At 48.2% G+C, this 22,990-nt stretch overlaps 2 protein-coding genes across 6 annotated transcripts in view; both read left to right on the top strand.

Annotated features, from left to right (window-relative positions):
* The window catches only part of nup98 (nucleoporin 98 and 96 precursor), a 33,479-nt gene extending 20,060 nt beyond the window's left edge, over positions 1-13,419 (top strand). For all 3 annotated transcript variants that reach the window (XM_061702380.1, XM_061702382.1, XM_061702381.1), the window contains 10 exons: positions 1,697-1,944; positions 4,232-4,489; positions 5,101-5,258; positions 6,241-6,381; positions 7,443-7,594; positions 9,651-9,872; positions 11,503-11,744; positions 11,940-12,094; positions 12,180-12,294; positions 12,832-13,419. In XM_061702380.1, the coding sequence (XP_061558364.1) occupies positions 1,697-1,944; positions 4,232-4,489; positions 5,101-5,258; positions 6,241-6,381; positions 7,443-7,594; positions 9,651-9,872; positions 11,503-11,744; positions 11,940-12,094; positions 12,180-12,294; positions 12,832-13,013 (1,873 nt within the window). In that variant the 3' untranslated portion in view covers positions 13,014-13,419. The remainder of the gene's footprint in view (positions 1-1,696; positions 1,945-4,231; positions 4,490-5,100; positions 5,259-6,240; positions 6,382-7,442; positions 7,595-9,650; positions 9,873-11,502; positions 11,745-11,939; positions 12,095-12,179; positions 12,295-12,831) is intronic.
* An 804-nt stretch (positions 13,420-14,223) lies between these two features.
* ubtd2 (ubiquitin domain containing 2) lies at positions 14,224-18,979 on the top strand. Of its 3 annotated transcripts, none has more exons than XM_061702545.1 (3): positions 14,224-14,670; positions 17,149-17,427; positions 18,181-18,979. In XM_061702545.1, the coding sequence occupies exons 1-3, from the start codon at positions 14,601-14,603 to the stop codon at positions 18,633-18,635; spliced, it is 804 nt and encodes a 267-aa protein (XP_061558529.1). In that variant the 5' UTR covers positions 14,224-14,600; the 3' UTR covers positions 18,636-18,979. The 3 variants fall into 3 exon arrangements, with proteins under 3 accessions (XP_061558529.1, XP_061558531.1, XP_061558530.1); XM_061702547.1 differs by having other exon boundaries at positions 17,191-17,427; XM_061702546.1 differs by lacking the exon at positions 14,224-14,670 and adding an exon at positions 14,678-14,752 and having other exon boundaries at positions 17,191-17,427.
* The last annotated feature ends 4,011 nt before the right edge of the window (positions 18,980-22,990 follow it).

Below are 22,990 nucleotides of genomic sequence, written 5' to 3' on the forward strand. Positions count from 1 at the left end.
TAAAAACAGAAATTGTTACAATGATTTGCAAATCATGTAATACCTATATACAACTGAATACACTACAAAGACAAGATATTTAATGTTCAAACTGATAAACATGATTGTTTTTACCAAATAATCATGAACTTCGAATTGTATGGCTGCAACACGTTCCAAAACCGCTGGGACAGGGGGCCAAAAAGTTGAGGAGTGCTCATCAAACACCTGTTTAGAACATCCCACAGGTGAACAGGCTAATTGGGAACAGGTGGGTGCCGTGATTGGGTAGAAAAGGAGCTTCCCTCAATTGCTCAGTCATTCACAAGCAAAGACGGGGCGAGGGTCACCTCTTTGTGAACAAGTGCGTGAGAAAATAGTCCAACAGTTTAAGGACAAAGGAACATTTGACGAAACCAATGTCAGTAAATACAGTTCGGCGCTACATCCGTAAGTGCAACTTGAAACTCTACTATGAAAAGCAAAAGCCGTTTAGCAACAACATCCAGAAACGCCGCCGGCTTCTCTGGGCCCGAGCTCATCTAAGATGGACCGATCCAAAGTGGAAAAGTGTTCTGTGGTCCGACGAGTCCTCATTTCAAATTGTTTTTGGAAATTGTGGAAGTCGTGTCCTCCGGGCCAAAGAGGAGAAGTACCATCCGGACTGTTATGGGCGCAAAGTTCAAAAGCCAGCATCTGTGATGGTATGGGGCTGTGTTAGTGCCAATGGCATGGGTAACTTACACCTCTGTGAAGTCACCATTAATGCTGAAAGGTACATACAGGTTTTGGAGAAACAGATGCTGCCATCCAAGCAACGTCTTTTTCATGGACACCCCTGCTTATTTCAGGAAGACAATGCCAAACCACATTCTGCACGTGTTGCAACAGCGTGGCTTCGTAGTAAAAGAGTGCGGGTACTAGACTGGCCTGTCTGCAGTCCAGGCCTGTCCCCCATTGAAAATGTGTGGCGCATTATGAAGCTTAAAATACGACAACGGCGACCCCGTTTTATATTATGCACCAGCAGTCTCGTTGGCATCCGTTCTCTGGCAGGTGAGCACGGACGCCGACGAGACTTTGTGACACATTGCCTCTGCATTTGAGAGTTTAACAGCAAACGAAAAGAATACTCGTGTCACTAATAATCTATTAGTGACACAATACATTAAATTATTTTGCTGTTCAACTCTCAAATGGGCAGCGGGGCAATACCTGCACACAACAAGCGGGCCTGCTGCACATGACTTGTTTTGTTATGTTTTTGTAATTGTGAGAAGCCAAAATTGGCATCACGATTAAAATTAGAATAACCGCGCAGCCTTTATGTTAAGTTTAAACGCTTTCATCTGAATTTTTTTATTAAGCCTGTGTGTTTGCATTAAATTATGTGGAAACCTATGTTGGCAATCTATTAACTTTTGATCACCATATTTAAAAAACGCACAAACACAATATACATGATATATTTATTTTATAAATAGGTCATTGATATAAATACTGTATAGAAACCTATAGCAGCGACTTCCGGGTGAATTGGTCGTCATCTTGTCTGAAGACGTCTCCCAGACATCTTCCTGGTGAGATCGCAAGCAATATTTTGGCCTCTCGAATCGCCGCGATTGATCAGTCTCGGAAGTCTCTGCCAGTGAGGGTAGGCCCTTAAGTGGACTCCATTGACCTTTCACCATTTCATTCCAATTCTGGCCTGGTGCAGGCTGGCAGAAAGCCCCTACAAGGTGGTTTTGGAGCAACTGGTGGGTCTGGAGCCCCCGGGAGAGATGATGAGTGAGGAGGAGAGCCAAGAGGTGCTGCAGCGCCCCCTGGAGATCTGTTTGAAGCACAGCACCGTCATCACGGACGCTTCCGCCTGCCCTCTAGTCCGCCCGCAACCCGGTGTGGCGGCACTGCAGGACTACGCCGATTGGGTCACAGAGTTGAGCGACAAGCGGGCACACGCCGACCGTAAGTCTCTCTGCAATTACACACACCCAAACTTGCCTTCCAGAAGGCCGTTTGTCTTGAAATGCTTGGAAGGGGACGAAAAGGCATTTTTCTAATATCTAAAGTTAGGATCGCTTCGCACCTAAGTGCGATGTGTCTACTGTAAGGCAGAACTGGCTTACACAATTTCACGTCTACGGTAATGTAAACTTTGTTAGCTAATTTCATAGAGCCTACCACTGCTACTTAGAACAAATTGGAATCCCTCCACCGGTAGTCGAGGATAGACACAGCTGCCGGTGCACTTTAAATGTTTTTCTTGAACAAACCGTAACAAAATAAACGAGTGACAAGCGCATTCATACGCTCGCCACACGGCCGCGTTTGACACCCAACACGTAGACTCGCTAACAGTTAGCCACTTAACAGCCAGCAGCTAACCTGAGACAACAGCTAACGCTACACTCTCATTTGCTGATGGACCCCACGTCACTCATCAGACCAGGCTCTGCCTTTTAAGGCCGCACACATTCAAGCCCCAGAAACTACAGTGTAGAATGTGAGGATGGCGACCTCAAGTGGACAAGAATAATACCTGCACCGCACAGGCCTAATTTGTTTTAGTAATGTTTAATAATGCCAAATCAGTTTTTATATGATTACTCGAGTAATCCATGGGATGATGGTTGGAATAATTGATTCTACAAAATACTCGATAGCCCCAACCCTATTTCAAGTTGAACTTTACTGTAAAACTGAGACACAAAACAAGAGAATTGAAGATGGTAATTTTAAACACAAATGTTCAACCAAACCATATAGCAATGGAAATCTGCTATCATATGATGCGAAACGCCATAAACTGGCTAAAGGAAATCAGCATCAGTGTTCTATTCTTGTGGCTGTCCGTGTGAACAAAGTCTTGTCCACTGGAAATTGGCCTAAAAACAACAGCTCTAGGCATAACTCTTGGACCTGCAGTGTAAAACCAGCCTATGATGTTAAGGATATGAGTCGGTCAGACATCCTCACAGTCATCTCAGATTTTTCCTGCTATTCGTTGGTTTGAATGGTTTTGTGATTCAGTGCAGCGCAGGACTCGGGACCAGAGTCGACCACAGCCCAAGTGTTGCTGTCCGTTCATCGTGCGTTTATGTAGACTAGCTACTAAACATGCAGCCACACACAAAGACAGAAAATCCATGAAAGTCAGTCATTCCATCATGTGTGTCCAAATACATTTTCTTTGGTTTTTCAACTCGCAGACATGCACGTGACTCATTAATCAAGCCAATATTTGGTGAACACATTTTAAATAATGAATGCACCTAAATGAGTCTTTTGGGGACAAGGTTGGGTGTGGAAAACAAGATGCTCGGTCACGTGCCTACCGGAGGAAAGGAAGGAAGCCAAGCGCTTAATTAAGAAAAGTCAGAAAAACAACAAAAACTGATTGATGTCATCGACACAAAAGTTCAGGCTGAAGTTTACTTTTCCATCAGAACCACATGGAAAGAATATAGGACCCGACCGATGTATTAATTTAATTGAACGATATTAGCCCTTTTCAAATCGGCCAAAGTTTTTTTTTTTTTTAATATACACATTAACACTTGCAAAACAAGACATTCAAACAAAGAAAACTCTCTTGTGAAGTTGAAGAAATACCAAAGGCCAAAGTATTGTAAATGTTTTGTTTTGTTTAAGTCATATCTTTATCAACGTTAGGGGACCAAAAAGGTATTTTACTTATTTTGTAATGAATTGGCCGAATAATCAGTTTTACTATGCCAAATACTGGAATTGGCGTTGGCCCCAAAAAAATCAGCACATAAATAGAATTGACATAAACTATAGGCTCCAGCACGCCCGTGACGATAAGCGGTACAGAAAACGGATGGATGGATATTACATGCAGGGTCTACAAAGGAAACGCACTGTCCTGTTGTGGAATAATGCCGTGATGTCACAGTGGCTGACACTACAGTATGTAAGTCGTGGACTGTTGTGTCATCTCGGTAGTTTCATATTGTATTGAATTCCTGTTATACTGTAGATAAGGCTCACTTTGTGCACAAGTTGGCCTAAAAGTGTTGTCATATTGTGTAGACATGCTGACTATTTTACTGAAGGTGAGGTGTTCACTAAAACATTTTAATGCATTGTGTGTTTGTGGGTGATCCTGAAATCTTAAGTAGCTTACTAACTTAGAACTTGCTTGACCCCCTTAAGGGAGACTTCCATTGGACTTGGTCCCACCTGCGGTGTTGGGCGTGTGTGCTTATTGGAATGTTTTGCCCGTCCTCAGCGCTGCTGGCCTACTGGTGCGAGGTGTGGACGCTGTGCGAGGCCCTCTGGGGTCGGCAGCCGCACGCCGAGGCCCTGGACGACTACGAGCGGCAGCTGGAGAGGCGGCGCGGCTTCTCCGCCTGGCTGTCGCGCCGCACTGCCCACCGGGTGGAGGAGGAAGTGGCGCTGGCCGGGAAAGGTCGCCACACGGAGGCCGTCTTCAGCTACCTGACGGGAAACCGCATCAGTGAGGCGTGTCGTCTGGCGCAGAAGGAGGGCGAGTGTGCTCCTCATTAAGGCGGGGACGGCTGTAGTTTTTCCACTCGGGGCCACGATGACAAAAACGGAAAAAGGAAAGCAACTCAACTTTATGAAACATGCAAAAGATGATTCAATATGCTCTACGTCAGTGGTTTTCAAAGGTTTTTACATCATGTACCACCCCAAAAAATACTTTGCTCTCCAAGTACCACCACACTAAAATAAAGTAGCGCACTGCAGTAGGTACGCCCTCGTGTTGAGCCAAAACGAGGAAGAGGTTGTAATTTCATGTGATAGTAAGCCATGGTTTAAAATTGAAGGCTGCGCGTGAATATAGGGAAATAAAAAATACTCTACTTCATGAATCAAAGGATGTTTTGTACTGAAGTTAAATACAATTGAACTCAATAATGGACTGGATCAAAAATTCGATTCATAACGATATGCACAATTTGAACATCTAATTCAGATATTCTTTCATGTGCCACTAGAGGGAGCACTGCCACAAGTCAACGCGTGTCCTGTTCTTCTGAAATCACACGTGGCCCCTTGAGCACAAGCGTTTGCCCAGGCCTGATGTCGGCTGTTGTCAGAGATGGTAGCCCAATATTCTCCTTCCTGCTGCAGGAGACCACCGCTTGGCCTTGCTGCTGTCGCAGGCCGCCGGCTCGCAGTACAACCGCGAGCTGCTGGCCCTGCAGCTCGCCGACTGGAACCGCACGCAGACCGACGCCTACCTGACGGAAGAACGCCTGCGGATCTTCACTCTGCTCGCCGGAAAGCCCGTACGTCGTTACGCCCTCTTTCACAATTGTATCATCAATGTACAGTACTTCCCACTTTCCACTAATTCTGCAAATGTTACGGGCATAGAGTACTTACTACACAGCGCTCCCTTGAAATACGAATGACCCCGCCCCCGCCCCGCCTTTCCAGTTTTCCGAGATGCGACCTGATTATTTTGCTTTGAGTTGCGAGTGGCAAATTGAGATGCGAGCGCTGTATGGTGGCGGTGAAGTCAACTCGTTTCAGAATAAGCAACAGTTTGGCAAATGGTGAGCAATTCTTCGAAAAGAGAATTCAAGTGCAACTCCCCGTTGAGTTTAACTATCAAACTAAATATGAAAGAGAATTACACATTAAAACAAACGTTTCTTTCCATGCGTTTTTTTCAAATTTAATTTGAATCATCTTTGATGTCCTTTTTGTCAGGTTTGCGAGATAATGTGAGTTGGAAAGGGCCAAAATGTCCTTTTTCAAGCAATTCCAGTTGGTCCTTCCCACCTGGCATTTGAGATGTTCGGATTTTTCATTATTATTCGACATGTAAATGAGCTTTGCGGTGATTGGATCGTTTGTCTTCCCCAATTTAAGTATGGACAACCGCTTGGCTCGGATCGGTCCGTATCACGGCGTCTGGTCGCGTAGACGCTCAGGGCGGCCGAGCATTCGTAGCGACGGACGCGACGTTCGGACTCGCACCTTCGATACGGTCAATGACCTCGGCCCGCCGTATCTTGCCGACCTTCGACCTCCGTCCACCTCACCGTCCCTGCTGACAACCGTGGGGCCGCTCCCCTCCCCCCCGTCTTTGGAGCCTCACGACCAGCAGACTCATTCACTCTAGTCACACCTGTTACGGACTTCCTACTCTCATATCATTTGACATTTTTGAATTGTTATGGCTTGATTCCTTTGAACTATGTTTGTAGGCGCCTTTGAAATCAGATGAATGATTATGATTTTTCTGCATGTCCGTCCGCGCAGGTGTGGCAGACGTCCGACTCGGTGGTGAACGTGTGCTCGCAGCTGGACTGGAAGCGCTGCGTGGCGGTTCACCTCTGGTTCACGTTGCCGCCCACCGCCTCCGTGGCCGACGCCCTCGCCGAGTACCAGGACGCCTTCCGGGTGAGCCGGGTCACGCCGAGCCGCGCCGCCCGACTGGACGAAAACGGGCTATCGCGAACAAATTGCTCTCGGCGAATGAGCATCTCACAACTGCCGAGTGGCCGCAACAGCAAACTGCCAAGCCCGCTTGCTTTGTCGACTCCCCGATTGGCTTCCAGCGGGCTCCTTTCTTGTCGTGTGCAAAACATTTTGAAACTGATTCCCCTCGTTACGTCTGTTTGTCGGTTGCTAGGCCCTTTTTTTTTTTTTTTTTTTTTTTTAAATAATAATAATTGTATCTAGTGGGTCACAAAAGTCTCAAAATATCGCAAATGACCAAATGATGTCAACACTAACTGCTTTTTAAAGTAGTTCCACGCTGTTCGTAGCTATGCTGTTAGTGTAAGCAGTGCATGTCAGAGGACCACAGAATCACTAAAAAATATAGATTTAAAAAAAACAAATGAATTGATAAAATCATTTAATCGCTCAGCTCGTCCACTGGCTTTATCGGAAAACTATGGCTGCTGATATCAAATATTTTTAGAATCAATTATAATAATTATCTGATTAAAATGTATTTTGCATTAGCTTATTGCAAAATATTTTTCCCCAATCACTGTCTATAAATTTGTTTGATAATTTGGTATTGTTTAATAGTTAAACAAAACCAAATAAAAACAAAGCAATGTGACACAATGGAGTGATGTTGTCCAAATAGACTGAACTGACTTTTTTTTCGTAGGTTGATTGATTCTTTTACTGGTTTGATTCGTAACATCCCACAAAATCAGCAAAAAATGTTGATCATTGTTTTCCGAAGTAAAAGCTGATGTTTTCAAATGTCTTATTTTGGAAAAAAAACAACACAAAGATCAATCTGCTTTCATGGCTGACAACCGAAATGGGGATTATTTACTGTTGAGAATCTGAAATGGCAAGGATTTGTACGATTTTAAGTTCAAGCAATTTCCTGAAATGATTCATCGATTACAAAAATAGCAGTCAATTAATTTAATTGTTGATTAATAGATCTACAAGAAAGCTGTTATGTGATTGCCCCAAAACGAACTGTCCTGTAGGGCTCGTGCGAGGGGGGCAAATATGCCTGCGCCCCCCTGCCGCCGTACCTGGAGGAGGAGCGGTCAGATGTGGACGAAGACGACGAAGAGGAGGAGTCGAAGCGACCTCTGTACGACGTCTGCTTCCACCTGCTCAAACTCTACAGTGACAGGTACAGTCGAGTTGTCGCTGTATCAATAGTTTAGACCCTCATTTCAAGGTCATCATAGTACAATACCTTTTATACGTTACAATTATGGATTATTTGCATTTGAAAGAAAATGTTATTCCTTGCAATTTTATAGTATTTCACTGCTTCACAACCTGTAAAAAAAAAGAAAAATACTATTTTCTTATTGGACATTTAATTACGTCTTTGGGTCAGTGGTATATAGATACTTACGTTTTGAAACTACATTAACCGAAGAAGATTTAAAGGCATATTGCAGGAATAATGTTTTGTTGTTTTGGCCCATTTTGGGAGGAATTTATCTTGTCAAAAGAAAACAAAATGTCTTTGTTCTTGGAAAGTGTACAACCTTTGGTGTGTGTGTGCATTTTAAGGGTCAGAGGACAAAGATGTAAAAAAATGAGTGGATAGGGTAAGTCAATCGACGGGAAGAAACGTGGTTAGCTGTGGGTGCCTAGCAAGCATTCCAAACTCTGTGCTGAGCACTTGGAACCGGCGTGTTTTGAGAAAGACTCAGCAGAAAGCATCGGATACGCAAGCGTAGTTAGGCAGGGGCTGAAACCAGTTCCGGTGCCGACCGTTTTTCCTGCGGCCGTCGGGACCTTAACCGTCAGCAAGAGAACTAAATCTCGCAAGCCGCGGCGAAGGCAAGCGGTGAGCATTTCCTTGTATATACCTGCGTCTCTAGTATGGTTACTATGCGCTGGGCAGTAGGAAAAAAAGTAGTTGTCAGTACTTTGGCCTGTACGACAAGCCAACAGACACTGCAAAGAATTTGTGCGCGGCGTGTTATGACGCTACTCGAGCGACGGGCACCCGATGTATAGGAATACTGCATACTATGTAAAAGCTTGTGCTGTGTCACTGAAACATATATGGGGTGCCGTTATTTCTAGCCGTGACTGTATAAAAAGACATGCTTTTGACATAGTGTCACATGGACCCAACGGCCACTCTCTTTTTCAGTTGTACAACTGCCACTTGTCGTCACCGTCAGGTCCCCGCCTCCCGATCGGCTCTAACGTACACCTTGACGATGCAGAGTTGAGTTGGGAACTCCTGTACGTCGAAATCCTCCTCCTCATATTCCAACGCCTTGCTTGCCATTGCGTGAAGCGCGCCGCGTTTCTCAATTGCAACGTCTCTTGCGGTGGATAAAGTAACCGCACCGGGTGTCTTGAGCTTCGGGTACGTTCAGGGATGGTTCAATACAGGCCAGCCGAAAGACGGGGTCTCTCCCGTTGTGTCGTGGGTCGTCCCCGGTGTCTCCTCCCGGTCGGACGTGCCCGGAACACCTCACCGGGGAGGGGTCCGGATCAGATGCCCCGGCCACCTCATCTGGCTCCTCGATGCGGAGGAGCAGCGGCTCTACTCTGAGCACCTCCCGGATGACCGAGCTTCTCACCCGTTCTCTCGGGGAGAGACACCCTGCGGAGAGAAACTCGTTTCGGTCGCTCGTATCCGGGATCCCGTTCTTTGGGTCACGGCCCGCGGCTCGTGACCGTAGGTGAGGGGAGGAACGTAGATCGAGCGGTAAATGGAGAGCTTCGCCTTTCGGCTTAGCTCCTTCTTCACCACAACGGACCGATACAAAGTCCGCATCACTGCGGACGCCGCAGCGATCCGTCAGTCGAGCTTCCCTCACTTGTGAACAAGACCCCGAGATACTGTGACCGGCCGGGCCCCATGGGTGCAGGCCTGGCTCCAGAGGGGGGCCCCGGTGTATTACATAACATAAAAAATGCAAATATGAATTTTAACTGACCCCAGTTACAGCTTTCTCCTCTGACCTTTAATTGACTTTATTCTCAGAGAATTACAGCTTTTTTCCCCTTCCCCCAAAATAACAATGTGCATTATGTAACCTAACTTTTTCCCCCCTTGAAGTTAGGCAAGGTTTTTGGGGTACACCCGGTAGTTATGTCTAATTAGCGTAAGGATCACGAGGGGAATGCTTGGGAAAATATCTACCTGGGAGCCCAAAAGGTTTTTGGAAGCCCTGCGTAAAGCGTTTGCTCCCCCCTGTGGTCCGGCGCAGACACTACGGCCTGCAGCAGCTGCTGGAACCTCTGAGCGGCACCCGGGACCGGCTGGACTTCCGCCTGAGCTGGCACCTTTGGGGCGTCCTGCAGGCGCTGCGCTTCGGCCACCTGAGTGCGGCGCGCCAGGGCCTGCTGCACGCTAGCTACGCCGCGCAGCTGGAGAGCGCCGGCCTGTGGCACCTGGCCGTCTTCATCCTGCTGCACATCCCCGACCACGCGTACGTACGCGCCGCAAGGCTCCCTTTTGAGCGATGCAGGATAGTAAAAGTCTACACACCCCTCGTCAAATGCCTGCAATTTGACACATTCCAAAATCTCCAAACTTTTTCCGCCATTGTGACAGAACCTGTACAACTCAACGGGGGGGGGAACTAAACAAAACGAGAGTACGACTATTTCTTTTGTTAGAGAGAACACGAGAGGCAGTTTTTCTCATGGTGGTCTCTTTCATCTAACCTTAAGTACAGTTTTGTTCACTCATTCACTACCAGCAATCGCAGTTAACAGATATCTGACTTCAAAAGCCGTCATTGGCAGCGGTTGTTCAACTGGAAACGAAAACGAAATGCACTTTTTAGGAGTTTAGATGTACACTCCGACCTACTTGCGATTCCGCATTTTAATGTTGGTCAGGATGGTGGCACCTGGCGAGCAAAGATTTTTGAGAACTGTTTTAGAAAGGCCGGCACGGTGGCCGACCGGTTAGAGCGTCTGCCTCACAGTTCTGAGGACCCGGGTTCAATCCCCGGCCCCGCCTGTGCGGAGTTTGCGTGTTCTCTCCGTGCCTGCGTGGGTTTTCTCCGGGCACGCCGGTTTCCTCCCACATCCCGAAAACATGCGTGCTAGGTTGATCGGAGACTCTACATTGACCGTAGGTGTGAATGTGAGTGCGAATGGTTGTTTGTGCCCTGCGATTGGCTGGCGACCGGTCCAGGGCCTACCCCGTCTCCCGGCCGAAGCCTGCTGGGATCGGCTCCGGCAGCCCGCGACCCTAGTGAGGATATGTGGGAATGAAAAATGGATGGATGTTTTAGAGAGAGGAAGTAAAAATAAACAAGTGAGATAATGTGATTCCTTCCAACGGAATGTGGTTTTGTTCCGAATGTGCCAGTTACATTCAAACTTGTTAAATAGGAGTCGTCACGTGCATGCCACGGTTTAGTGCCTTGGATTTACCCAAAACAAAGTTTAGCTGTCTAGTAGGATTTTACTGAATTTTTTTTTTTTTTTTTTTTTTTTTTTTTTTTGTCATCGTATCTTCCAGCCCAGGCCAAGGTCCGCATAGGGATCTTTTTGTTGTTCAAAGGTTTCAGTCAGGAGAAGGGTACGAAATAATTTCAAAGGCATTGAATATGCCATAAACCACAGTGAAGGCAGTCATCATCATCAAGTGAAGAACATATTGCCAAGCACTGGCCACGTCTCCAAAGCCTGAGCAGAACTTTGGAAGGCGGACGCCTCGTCTTACAAAGAAAAGCGTCATTTTGCAAAAACACACTTGAAATTCCTCAAACGCATATGTGGGAAAAGTGATCATAGGAAAAATGTGGGAGATGTAGTTCCATAAGGTATTTTTGGCGCAAACGCGACACTGCTCATCAGCAACAACAAAACAGGTGCCTTCAATGAAGCATGTCGGCGGCGTGGCTGGAAGTGGGGCCTTAGTCGATGTGGAGCCAATTAGGAACTGTTCAAAACAACATTCATAGCGCAAAAAATTTGGGCTGCTGCTAGAAGGCAGGAAAATGTGAACTTGATTTGAGCTTAAAAAGAGGCAACCGAAGTCTGCCTGTAGTCAAGTCATGTGAGCTGAGTCATGTTTCCCGCCTCCGCTTCCTCCTCCTCTAGCCAGCGGGAGCGAGCGGTGAGGGCCGTGCTGGCCCTGCACTGCCCCCTGCGGGACACGGACGAGTCTCTGCGCAGGGAGCGCTTTCTGACCCGCCGGCTGCTCGTCCCCGAGCCGTGGATCCACGAAGCCAAGAGCGCTCGCGCCCGCCACTGCGGCGACAAGCACCGGGAGGCGCTGCACCTCTACCGCGCCGGCCACTGGAGCCAGTGCCACCGGCTGCTCGTCACGCACCTGGCCCCGGGTATTGGACAAACTTTTAAAAAAAGAAAAAAAAACCTTTGTCGGGATTGATGAATTGAATTGAATCATTCACCATTCCCCACTCACGACATTTTGCTACTATATTATACTCCACTCTTGTTTTTTTCCTAGAATGAACAATAAAATCCTTTTTACTTTTTCGGATAATTCCAACTGGTAAAATCCAATTTCCCAGATTGCATCATCAACGACAACCACGACTACCTCCTGGAGTTCCTGGAGGGCCTGGCGGTGCCCGAGCACAGCGTCACCATCCAGGATTGGGACAGCGTGGGCAAGGTGTACCTGGACTACATCCGGCTCGCCAAGACCCTGCGGGACGTTCAGCAGGTGGGTGGAGCCTTGTCGTCGTCGTCGTCGTCGTCGTCGTGACGACGTGGTCGTGTCGCGAGCTGACGGTGTTACGTCACTCCAGACGGAGAGCGGCGGCGACTACGAGCTGGAGCATCTTCACGCCCAAGTGACGTCTTTGTGCGGCAGGATCCAGCTGCTGCCCTGCGGGGGCGCCAGAGACCACTTGGCCCGGTCAGGTACGCCTCAAACATTATTTAGGCCTGGGACACTGAAAATTGTCTGCATTTCTGCGTCAACTGTCAACATTCTAAAAAAATAGATGTATATTTTTTCCTCGTAATTATTACTGTATTAAAAAAAGACACTTTTAAAGAGTTAAGAGAAAATTCTATTTTCTCAGAATTTCAACTTATTCTAGGGGAAATTGTCGGGGTTTTTTCCGCATAAAATGTCACACTTTTGCTGAAAGTTACAACTTCTAAATCATAATTAGAATGTCATTTCCTAATTAAAATGTTCCTGTAAAAAAAAAAGATTTTCCTCATGTGGTCTCACCATTTTGAGGGGGAGCACGTGACCTTTTGCCCTCAGAATTCTTGGAAAGTCTTGACTGAGTTTCATTTGAAAAGTCTACTTTTGTTGCTGAAAATTACAACTTTACTCTTGGGCTGGAAAAAATGATTTGAATGACAAATTGGATTTGGGGGCAAAAAGGGGGCGGTCTTATTTTGCGTGAGCGTCGCCTGACTTAGATGTGCCCCCCCCCTCCCCAGAGATGGCCAAGTGCGTGGCCAACTTCCTGCGCGCGGTGCTGAGTTTGCAGCACGGTGCGGGCGCTGCGCCGTGCCAGCTGGCGCCGCACATCACGCGGCTGCCCATGCCCGAAGACTACGCCCTAGAGGAGCTGAGAGGCCTCACCGCGTCGTACCTGCGCCAGCTCACCGTCGGCCAATGAGCATCCGCCGCTGACAAATCCAAATCCATGCGTTCCGCCGCGAAACATTGGGGACACTTTGGATGTGTGTGTGTGTGTGTGTGTGTGTGTGTGTATATGTGAGGAAAGGCCACAAATCTATCTTTATGATGTTTTATGGAACAAAAAGTCTGTGGAAAATGTCCAATGGTCTATTTTTGTAGATTTTGTTGTCGTTTTTGTATGCAAATATTAAAAAATGGAAAATGTCCTTACTGAGTGTTTTGAAAGCAGCTTCACCCAAATTCAAAAATTCTTTACAGCGAGCTTGAAATTCCTTTTGTACAAACAAGCGAATAAGGTGTTATTTTACTTATCCGGTGACAACTTTGGCCTCATGGCATCGTTTGCGTGTTGAAACATTTTTAATAAAGTCTGATAGGAATAAGGGTTGTCTCGCTTCCTCTCATTTACAAAATATTCGTTGTTACTGTGACATATTCTCTCTGGCTGGAATTGACCCTTTTTCGGCCCGAGCCGCCACAAGATGCCAGCCGCCTCCGCGCATTTCAAAGCGCAGTCCCACCATCCGCAATCGACGCTGAAGATTTCGACGTCGTCTTTGGGACGAAACCTGACGTTTGGAATAGTCCGCCTATCGCCGACGTCGTCGAAACGACGAGAGAAATATCTGCGATTCATTTTTGCATCAATTCGGCGAGAGGACAAATGACGTCACTTTTGCGCTTCACGTGAGTGGGCTTCGTCGTGAAAGAGATCTACTATTGAGAATCCGAATCGTCTTTATTTGCCGAGTATGTCAAAAACGCAAGGAATTTGTCTCCCGTAGTCGGAGCCGCTCTAGTACGACGAGGGAATACTTTTGAGACAGAAAGATAAGAATAAAAAGATGCAGAGTCCTCGAGCAACTTAGAGCAGTTTGAAATGACTCCTAACAGTGACCGTTGTGCAAAGCGGTTTAAAGCGACTCGTCGTGCGACAATTTGGAACGATGTCGATTACGCAAATGGTGCAGATACTTGTCAAGCGCATGAGTGGCCAGTATTGGTCAACAACACGCACGCAAATAGTGCAGCGTGGCGAGACCGCTACAGCGAGCGCACAAATACGGAACGTAGAATCGGCCCGACAAAATTGCCAGCAAGTTACAGTGGAAAACTAAGTAGTCGTTCGTGCGCACGAAATATTTTATTGTCGTGGTTTGTGCGAACAAAATCGTTTTTTCCCCTCATGTCACGTCTGGGGCTCCGTAATTATGCGCACTCGGGAAGGAAAGAGGGTGCACGTCAGGAGGTTAGGTGACTGAGCGAGGGAAGGAGACAAGGGAGCTGGGGAAGTAAGGGAAGGATGTGAGATATCCGCAAAGGAGGCCAAGAAGCAAGAAAAGAATGCTACGGGCTAGTGAGCAAAGCTGGGGACGGAAAGGGGGCCAGGATGCAAGTGCGCACATGAGGAAGGATTCTGGGGGTCAAGAGGAGGGAGGAAGGTCTCATTTCTCGGGGCTGGCTAGCTAGCTGACGCATCCTTGCCGAGCAGCGGCAGGGGGGCGCTTGGCGAGCTCGCCGGGCCGAGCCGAGCCGAACCGAACCGAACCGAACCGAACCATCCATGGGTGGCTGTGTGGGGAGCCAGCACGACTCCTCGGGCAGCTTGAACGACAACTCGGACGGCACCGGAGGTGATTATTATGGGCGTCGGCCGGGGGGGTTCGAGTGGGCTCGTCTCCTTCGTCGGAGCTCCAGACACAACATGTCGTCAAAGTGCGGAAAAGATGTTCGTCGCCCGCCGCCGCCGCCGCCGCCGCCGCCGCCGCCGGACTGACGCGGTTGTCCGCCTTTGTTCACTTAGCATGTGAAGCTAGTTAGCATGCTAATTAGCTCCAGGCGTGTTTTTGTTTTGTTTTATTATCACTCGTTTTCCAAGATTGAGTGTTTGAATTTAAATTGTGAACGAGGCCAGAGAGTTTCAAATTTGTGACGATGAAGACTCTTAAGTGCAGTGGTGGGAAGTAACTGAAGTACAAATACTTGGTTACGGTAGTCCCCAGGTATATGTACTTGAGCGTTTACTTTTCTGACGATTTTTAACTTTTCTTCCCTACTTTTGAAAATGCATATCTGTACTTTCTCCTTCTTTATTTGTTCAAATAGGCTTGTTACTTCACGGCAGACCTATGCGCTTTATTAATACTACAGTAATCTTATATGAGGCATACAAATATAGTATCATCCTAATCCTGGTTCGAAACCCTAATTTAAAATCGAAACTGACTTCAAATTGGAATCTCGGCTGTGACTGACAGCGGTGCAAAATGTTTTTGGACGACTACTCGATTATCAAATCGATCGACAACTATTTTGAGATTCAATTAATTTAGAGACCTCGTTTATCTTAATATCATCCAAATCTTCAGAATTTAAGCATCGCCACAATAAATAGTCTCAATTTCTCTCGTCCTCCATGAAACTGCGCAGACTTTCTTTGTTTTAATCAGAACAAGGAAAACAACTATCCATATTTTTGCAGATGTTATGGACCAAATCAGTAACTCCATTGTAATCAATGTGTTTATTTTCGTCACTGTCAATTTGGAATAATGTGCTGTTTTTGCATAAAGGGATGGAATTTTGACGGAATAATCCGAATCCTCGATGAATCGAAGAAATAATTGGCACGAATCTATGATTAAAACAGTCATAAATTGCAGCCGTAGTCGACATGCAGCTGTTTAATGAATTCCACAACCAAGCTCACAACTAGAGGTGCAACTATTAATCGATTAATCGACTCCTAATCAATTATCGCATTAATCTACAACTAATCTGTCAATTGTGTAGAGCCGTTGTTGAACTTGAAATAGTCCAAATCCTCTGATTTCAGCCTCTCAGCAGTAAATAACTTCTCATTTTTGTCGTCCTCCTTGAGAGCAGACTGATTCTCTTTGTGTTTCATTCAAATCAGACGTTTACGAACATCCGCTTTCACTTTGGAAAGCAATGAACAACATTTTTGCTGATTTTCTGACAGATGCTGCGGACCCAACGAGTAAATCAATCACAATCAATTAGTGGGCAAAAAATAATAGTCACTTTAATCTATTAGGGAAGCAATGGTTTTCTGCAGCCGTAGGATGACTAACATGTAATTGACGCCTGAGTGGTGAATATCGAACTAGTAGCCCTTGGCTTGCATGAATCGGTAGCCGAGAAGTCGCGCTCACTTTCCAAAAGTTTTGCCAAGGACAACATCGCTCCCTCTTGTGTCTGTTGCGTAAGTGTTCACCGTTTTCGTTTATTCGATTAGTAAACCGTAACAAACAATCATGCCATTTCTTCCCCTGTTCAATGACATTAATCCGTTACCGCCCTCCAAAGCACACCCCTTTTTGTTTTGTGGTTTTAACGAAGAAAATATGAAAACAATCCAACGTAATCAACGGGAACTCCTGCACGTGCAGAACCCGTATGCCGAGATGTCGCCGCACGTTAACACATTCACCGCCATTGACGGCTTTAGAAGTCAAATAGCCACGTTAACTGGGAAGGCTGGCAGTGAATGAGTTAATTGTCGCTTCACTCAAGCGGTGGCCCATCCGAGGCTCGCTTGTAACTCTAACTTTGCCTTGTAACACAAAGCACAAAAAATGCTCTTAACTTAAAACAACTAAGTTGAGGAGTAATGAATTACATGTAACAACATTACATGATTATATTACAAAATGTAGGTATAAACCCCAATTCCAAAGAAGTCGGGAAGTTGTATAGAACGTAAATAAAAACGGAATCTCATGCTTTGCAAATCCTTTTCAACTTCTATTCAATCGAATACACGACAGAGACGAGATTTTATTCTCAAACCGAGAAATAATATTCTCGAAAAACACATTTCACAGGTGAGCAAGTGAATTGGAAAGAGCTGCAAAAACGTATCAAACGGGTTTTGAGGATTTATGGTTTGAATCCACCTTTTTTCCGAGAAAACATCCAAGATTCCTGTCCATGCGTTCGTTCCAAATAAGTGCGAGACCTCAAATCTAATGAGTTCCATTACTTTGAGAAAGTCGTACTCTTACATTTTCATCTTGATCTTCCCAAGACTGCCCAAAGTTGAGGCAGGACTCTCATTCCTCTTTCAATGTCTCCCGCGGCCTGTTTAGCTAGCAGGCTAATGACCGAATGTCCGTCTTGGTTGCGGGCAGTGGCTCTGGGGCGGAACCAGCCCCTCAAGCGCGAGCGGCCCAAATGGAAAAGCGACTACCCCATGACGGAGGGCCAGCTGCGCAGCAAGCGCGACGAGTTCTGGGACACGGCGCCGGCGTTCGAGGGCCGCAAGGAGATCTGGGACGCGCTGAGGGCGGCCGCCGGCGCCTTCGAGAGCCGGGACCACCCGCTGGCCCAGGCCATCCTGGACGGCGCCAGCATCACGCTGCCTCACGGTCAGTGGCCCGAGGCGCTCGGCGTTCACGGCCCTGCCCGTATTTGCTCACCGGCGCCCCAGGAAGTAGCCTGGAGGCTTTTCTCTGTCGCTCGGACGTGGAGTGTGGAGATGCGCACGTAGCGTTCAACAGTTTTTTTGGGTGAATTTTTTTGAATAATATCAAGTCTGACTTGACAGGCAGCCTGTGGACCGGGGCCACTTTAGAGCGCCCCGTTGTCCCGGTGTGGAAACTTCCCACGATGAAATATTTTGGCAGCTGAAAGACGTTATGTGGAGGCAGAAGAAACTCGCTAGACGGAGTGGCGTCCAATTTTCCAGGTCATAGAAGTGGTATTTGATTGACAGTTGAGCGGGCGCGGTTTTAGCGCCTTCGATGGGCACGCCCGCACCGTTTGAGAACGGTGAGAGTCGCTTGGGTTTTCCCCAGCCTCGTTTTCGTTTTCTATACTTTACAGGGGGGAAAAAAAAAATAAAATCATTCAAATTTGGCAGGGTTGTTAATCATCTTCGGTGTGTCAAATAGGGCCCCGGGTAAAATTTCAATAACTGAGTAATTGGCCAGTCAATTAAAAAAACAATTCATTTCAATGCTGTCATTTAGCAGAAACCTGGTATTTTGGTTTGAATGTGTAAAAATAACACATTTGAAAAGGGCTTCTCATCATCGGCTGGCAGATTGATGGAAAACTGCGCCGCTTTCAGGGCTCACGGTAAAAAGGAGCTTTTTGCATCTCTTCTCCCGCCGCCGCAGGCGCGCTGAGCGAATGCTACGACGAGCTGGGCAACCGCTACCAGCTCCCGGTCTACTGCCTGGCGCCGCCCGTCAACATGATCGAGGAACGCTCCGACGAGCCCGACGGCTCGGACCGGGACTCGGGCGGCGGCGCTGACGCGGCGGAGGGCGACGACGGCGAGCGCCAGCTGCGTCTGCGCCTCTCCACGGGCCGCGACCTGCGCCTGCGGGCGCGCTCGGCCGACACGGTGGGCGCCATGAAGCGGCGCCTCCATAGCCAGGAGGGCGTGCCCGCCGCCGCCCAGCGCTGGTTCTTCTCGGGGCGCCCGCTCGCCGACAGGCTGCGACTGGAGCAGATCAACGTCTCGCGGGAATACGTGGTCCAGGTCATCATCAGCCAACCCCCGGACACGCCCCCGTGCCGCGCCCACGCCCCGGAAACGCGGCCGGAACCCACGCCCGTCGACGGTTAATAAACACGGCGCCCGCGCCGCCAGACAGTTGAAAGCCGCGCCATCGGGCAGGCGAACACGGCGCCCGTTGACGGTTAGGATGGCTCGGGAACGTTCGGACGCTAAAAGGCACGTGTCGTTTGGTTGTCGCTATGGAAACCACCACAAGAAAAAAACTAAGTTGTGCTTTTGTTGCCGTGACAACGCAATGGTTAGCACCTCATGCTAACGTTGAGGACAAAAAAATGCTGGATTATTACCACTTCACAACATAACCGTGCGTGTGTGAGAGTAGTCCACGCGGCAGACGTGTAAAGTTGAGCACGACATTTTTTGATTGAGAATCCAACTTTTTTAAATTAAAAACATGCTTCCTTTGTATTATGTCGTTTTTGCTTTTGCTGGAACGCAACAAGACGCCTTCTTTAGCGTCACCAAACGATTGTAGGATGGGAAATTGTAGGGCTGCAACAAACCTTTCAGATCAATTTGGTCTATTCATAACTATTTGGAGCTAATACGTCTGCAGTCTATCGATATCGTATCTGTATCAATCTGTCTTATCGCCGCTGTAACTATATTAAACTATTTATCGGTCACATTTAATACATAGGAACAATATCTATTCTACAGTATCGCTTGTATATTGTACAGAGATCCTTTATGTCGTGTGAGGAGATTTTGGTTTTGGTTTGTTCTTTCCTCCTCCTCCTGAGGCTCAACTTTGACCTTCGACACGGGGCTGTCCCGTGCAGCCTCTCCTCACGACTTCTTCCTCCTCCACACACACGTGCGCGCACACAAAAGCACACCAGCGGTGGCAAAAGTACTCAAACCGAGATCACGCGACAGGATTTTAGCCCCGATAAGCAATCGCGGCCGATTTCCCACACGTATTTTGTCGACGACGACAAAACCGCTTGTCGTGAGACAAAATCCGCGACCGACGATTTGGCCCGACGACGGCAAAGATAACAATCGTAGCGTGTTTGATTCGATGGATGTCTTCCGCGCAGCGCGACATGTCAACGACAACTCTCCGACAGCGCGCCTTGACCTCGACCAATAGGATTACGTATCGCGACCGGCGCTTCGCTTCGCGCGCTTGCCGTTGTCAACATTTGTTCACACGCAACCAATCTTTAAACAATGCTTTAGAGCATAATTGGACATACAAACCTTAGTGCTAGCACTAGCTTGCTAGGCTACGCAACGTTCTGTCACCTGCTCGTGAGCCGTATCGTATTAAAAGTACGAAAAGGAAAAGCGTTGTTGTCGTCGTTGTCTTGGTAACAGGCGTATCCGGTCGCATTGACCGATGACACGTTTTTTTCGGCCCCGACGGCCTTTTGATTTGTCAAGAAAAAAGCCCGGTGATCGTCAAAGGCGGGTTTTGCGATACACGTGTCGCGTCGCCGTCTTCCGGACGAGATTTTGCGGCCGTTGTCTGAGGTCGGCCGATCGGGAAAGACCGAATGTGTCTTGTAGTCTCATCCGAGCATCAAAGTACAAGTACAAGTACAGGTACTCGTGTAGCCATGTAAAAGTATAAATGTACGACTTTATTAACTCAAAAACCAACAATCCCCACTTTGCGATGAGGGAGTCATCGATAAATTGTTCCAGACCAAGCGTCAACTACGTGCTGTCGTCCACGATGTAAAAACGTCCACGTTGTGATTTCGGAGGAGTCGGGCAGGATTCCAAAGGTCGCCGACCGTCCCGGGTACTTCCTAAAATGGCCGCTCCGACCCCTCTCGTAGGGGTTGGGGATCATTCGCTCGTTGCCCAATCGCTACGCCACACGCGCGATGTCACCACGTCGGCGGGGGGAGGGACTTTTCGGCAGGTCAGCTGACGTGACCCGACGTGACCTCGGCGCCGCTTCTTCCTCTTGGTCTTTTGCGGAAAGAAACGCACGCAAACGCGCATAACCCAATTTCAACCAGCGTCCCATCTTCAAGGTGAGGACATTTCCACATTTTTCTTCGTCGTCGTCGTCTTCCGCATCTTCTTCGTCTCCTTTTCCTTCAATCGTGATGGACATCCTGTTTTGAAAGCCCAACCCTGTCTTAAAGCGTAAACCAGAATTTCAAACCCAAACCCTTTTTTCAATCAGAAGAATTAGTTGGGAAAAACTTCACCTTGCCTTGAAAGGCGACCTTGTAACCCGAAGCGAGGTTTGAAAGCCAACCCTGACCTTAAAACTCTCATTTGAAAGCCTAACCATGACTTGAAACCTGAATTTGGAATCCTAAGAGTTGTTTGAAACCCCAATTTGAGCCCTTAACCATTGTTTGAAAGACTTAAACCTGACTTGAAACCCTAACTTAGTCAAAAAGCTCTGGCTTGAAACACTGATTTCAAGCCCCAACCATTGTTTGCAACTCAATCCCGAGCTTCAACTCTTATTTGAAACCGTAATGTGCAATAACCCAAACCCTGACTTAAAAGCCTCACCCTTCTTTGAAACGTTCCCCGTGTAGCTCGTGACCGACGTCGTCGTCTTCGGGATTTTCCTGTTAGTTCTGTCGGTCCCGGTTTCCTTGCGTCCACGTGTTGCGTTCTCTGTTGCGGCGGCGCAGAAAAAACAGACGTTCTGATGGACAGCGGTGGGTATCGCTGACTTCCTCCTGCGCAGCGCGAACCCAAAGCCCACAACCGGCTCTTCAAACTCAGTGCGCGCTTGTGTGTCTAGTGTCGGTTTTGACGATCCCTCGAGTTAACGTGACGTCACGAGTTCCCCTGACGTGCGGGCCGGCCCATCGAGACCGGGATGTGTTCGGGAAGTAAAACAGAAAGAGAACATCGGGGACCGTCGTGGGATTCCTTCAGACTTCCGAGAACCCGGTCCGTGTTTCAGGTGAGGAAATCTTGCCCTCCGTCCCGGGCCGTCAGGTCAGCGTTGAGGTTCGGGAGACGGACGGAGGAAACTACGGCGCCGCCTGAGCTCCGGCCGTCGGTACCTGAACCGCACCCCGGTCCGGGTCCAAAAGTCAGACATACAACTGGTCGTCCTGGAGGAGAAACAGCCGAGAAAAGGTAAGGAAGGAAGGAGAGAAGCGAAAAATCAACGATGTCCCGGTCCGGTGTTCGGGCAGGAAGGAGTCGACCGATTCCGATCGCAGCGTTCGGAATCGGTCGACTCCTTCCTGACTCTACCGTATACGGGTCGTTTTGATCAAGTGAGATTCTAATTGAGCCATTTTTGTACGCCGCCTTGCTTTTCTCTGGGTAAATGTCTCCGCCGCTAAAAAAGCCACGAAATCTCGATGATTTCACATTTACGGCATTCATACTGAAGGCAAGTGCTGGTGGCCCACTGAAAGACACCTCTCGCATAACGCTGAAGACATAAACGGCAAATGAACAAACAAACGTGTTGGCCTTCAAATTCTGCGGACACGAGTTCATAAATGATCCCGACTTCTCATTAAACCCGATACTCTCTCGTCTTTATACTGTCGTAATAAAAGGCAAAGACATGCAACGGTTGCCGCACTTTCGCAAAAACATACATATTCGGTCATATCTCCGAAATAACCGTTAATATTTTGTTACCTGCTATTGTGCGAATGCAAAACGGCGGCCGCATCCTGGCACTTCAGCTCACCGATCCCTCTGGTGTACTGCGACGACGTCACGAGACGACGGCGTAAACGAAAAAGAAAAACAAAACAAAAGGGGAACTCTCGGGACACATTTGTGTTCGTTTTCATTGAGAGGAGAGGAGAATATTTCGGTTGTGCGTGCTGACCGCTCCTGCGCGACCAGACGCCACCCGCGGGTGGCCCCGCCCCTCCTTCGGTCTGACCTTCCGGGTCGAGGCGGTCCACGGCAGTCGCACCTGCGGCACCGAGCGCAACGTCCCGGTACTAGACCCTTAAAGCCCTACTGCGACTTGAAACCCTACCCCAGATTGAATCCTTAATTAGGTTTGAAACCCTCATGTGTAACCCTAGCCCCGCCTCGACTTTAAACTCTCATTAGAAACCCTAACCCAAGCTTGAAACCTTAACCTTGATCTTGACTTGAGTAATAACGCTTCTTCGAAACCATCATCCGGCCCTGACTCGAAACCTTCATTTGAAACTCCAACCCCGGTTCTGTCTCGTAACGGTACCCCGGCCTCGCTGTGGCGCGCTCGGCGCGCCCGGACGGACGGCAGCGACTTGCGTTCTGCGTGCGCGCCCGAGACAGATGCGCGCGCTGGAGCCGAAGCGGGCCGGCCCCATTGAGCTATTCCGTGCTCCTTCGCGTCCTCCTCGGACGGCGCGGGCGACTTCGGGTCCAGAGGCGGGACCGCCCCGGACCGGACCGGACCGACCCTCGCCGTCGTCGCCCGCGTCGCGTGACCGCACAGAGAGTCTGATGAC

Source organism: Phycodurus eques, chromosome 17 (assembly GCF_024500275.1).
Source record: "Phycodurus eques isolate BA_2022a chromosome 17, UOR_Pequ_1.1, whole genome shotgun sequence".
In the NCBI taxonomy this organism is placed as follows: Eukaryota; Metazoa; Chordata; class Actinopteri; order Syngnathiformes; family Syngnathidae; genus Phycodurus; species Phycodurus eques.

Excerpts from the sequence above, each read along its gene's own strand:
- ubtd2 (XM_061702545.1), top strand. The coding sequence starts at position 14,601 with ATGGGTGGCTGTGTGGGGAGCCAGCACGACTCCTCGGGCAGCTTGAAC. Across the intron at positions 14,671-17,148 it reads CAACTCGGACGGCACCGGAG|CTAGCAGGCTAATGACCGAA; the intron begins GTGATTATTATG and ends CGGCCTGTTTAG. Across the intron at positions 17,428-18,180 it reads CAGCATCACGCTGCCTCACG|GCGCGCTGAGCGAATGCTAC; the intron begins GTCAGTGGCCCG and ends CCGCCGCCGCAG.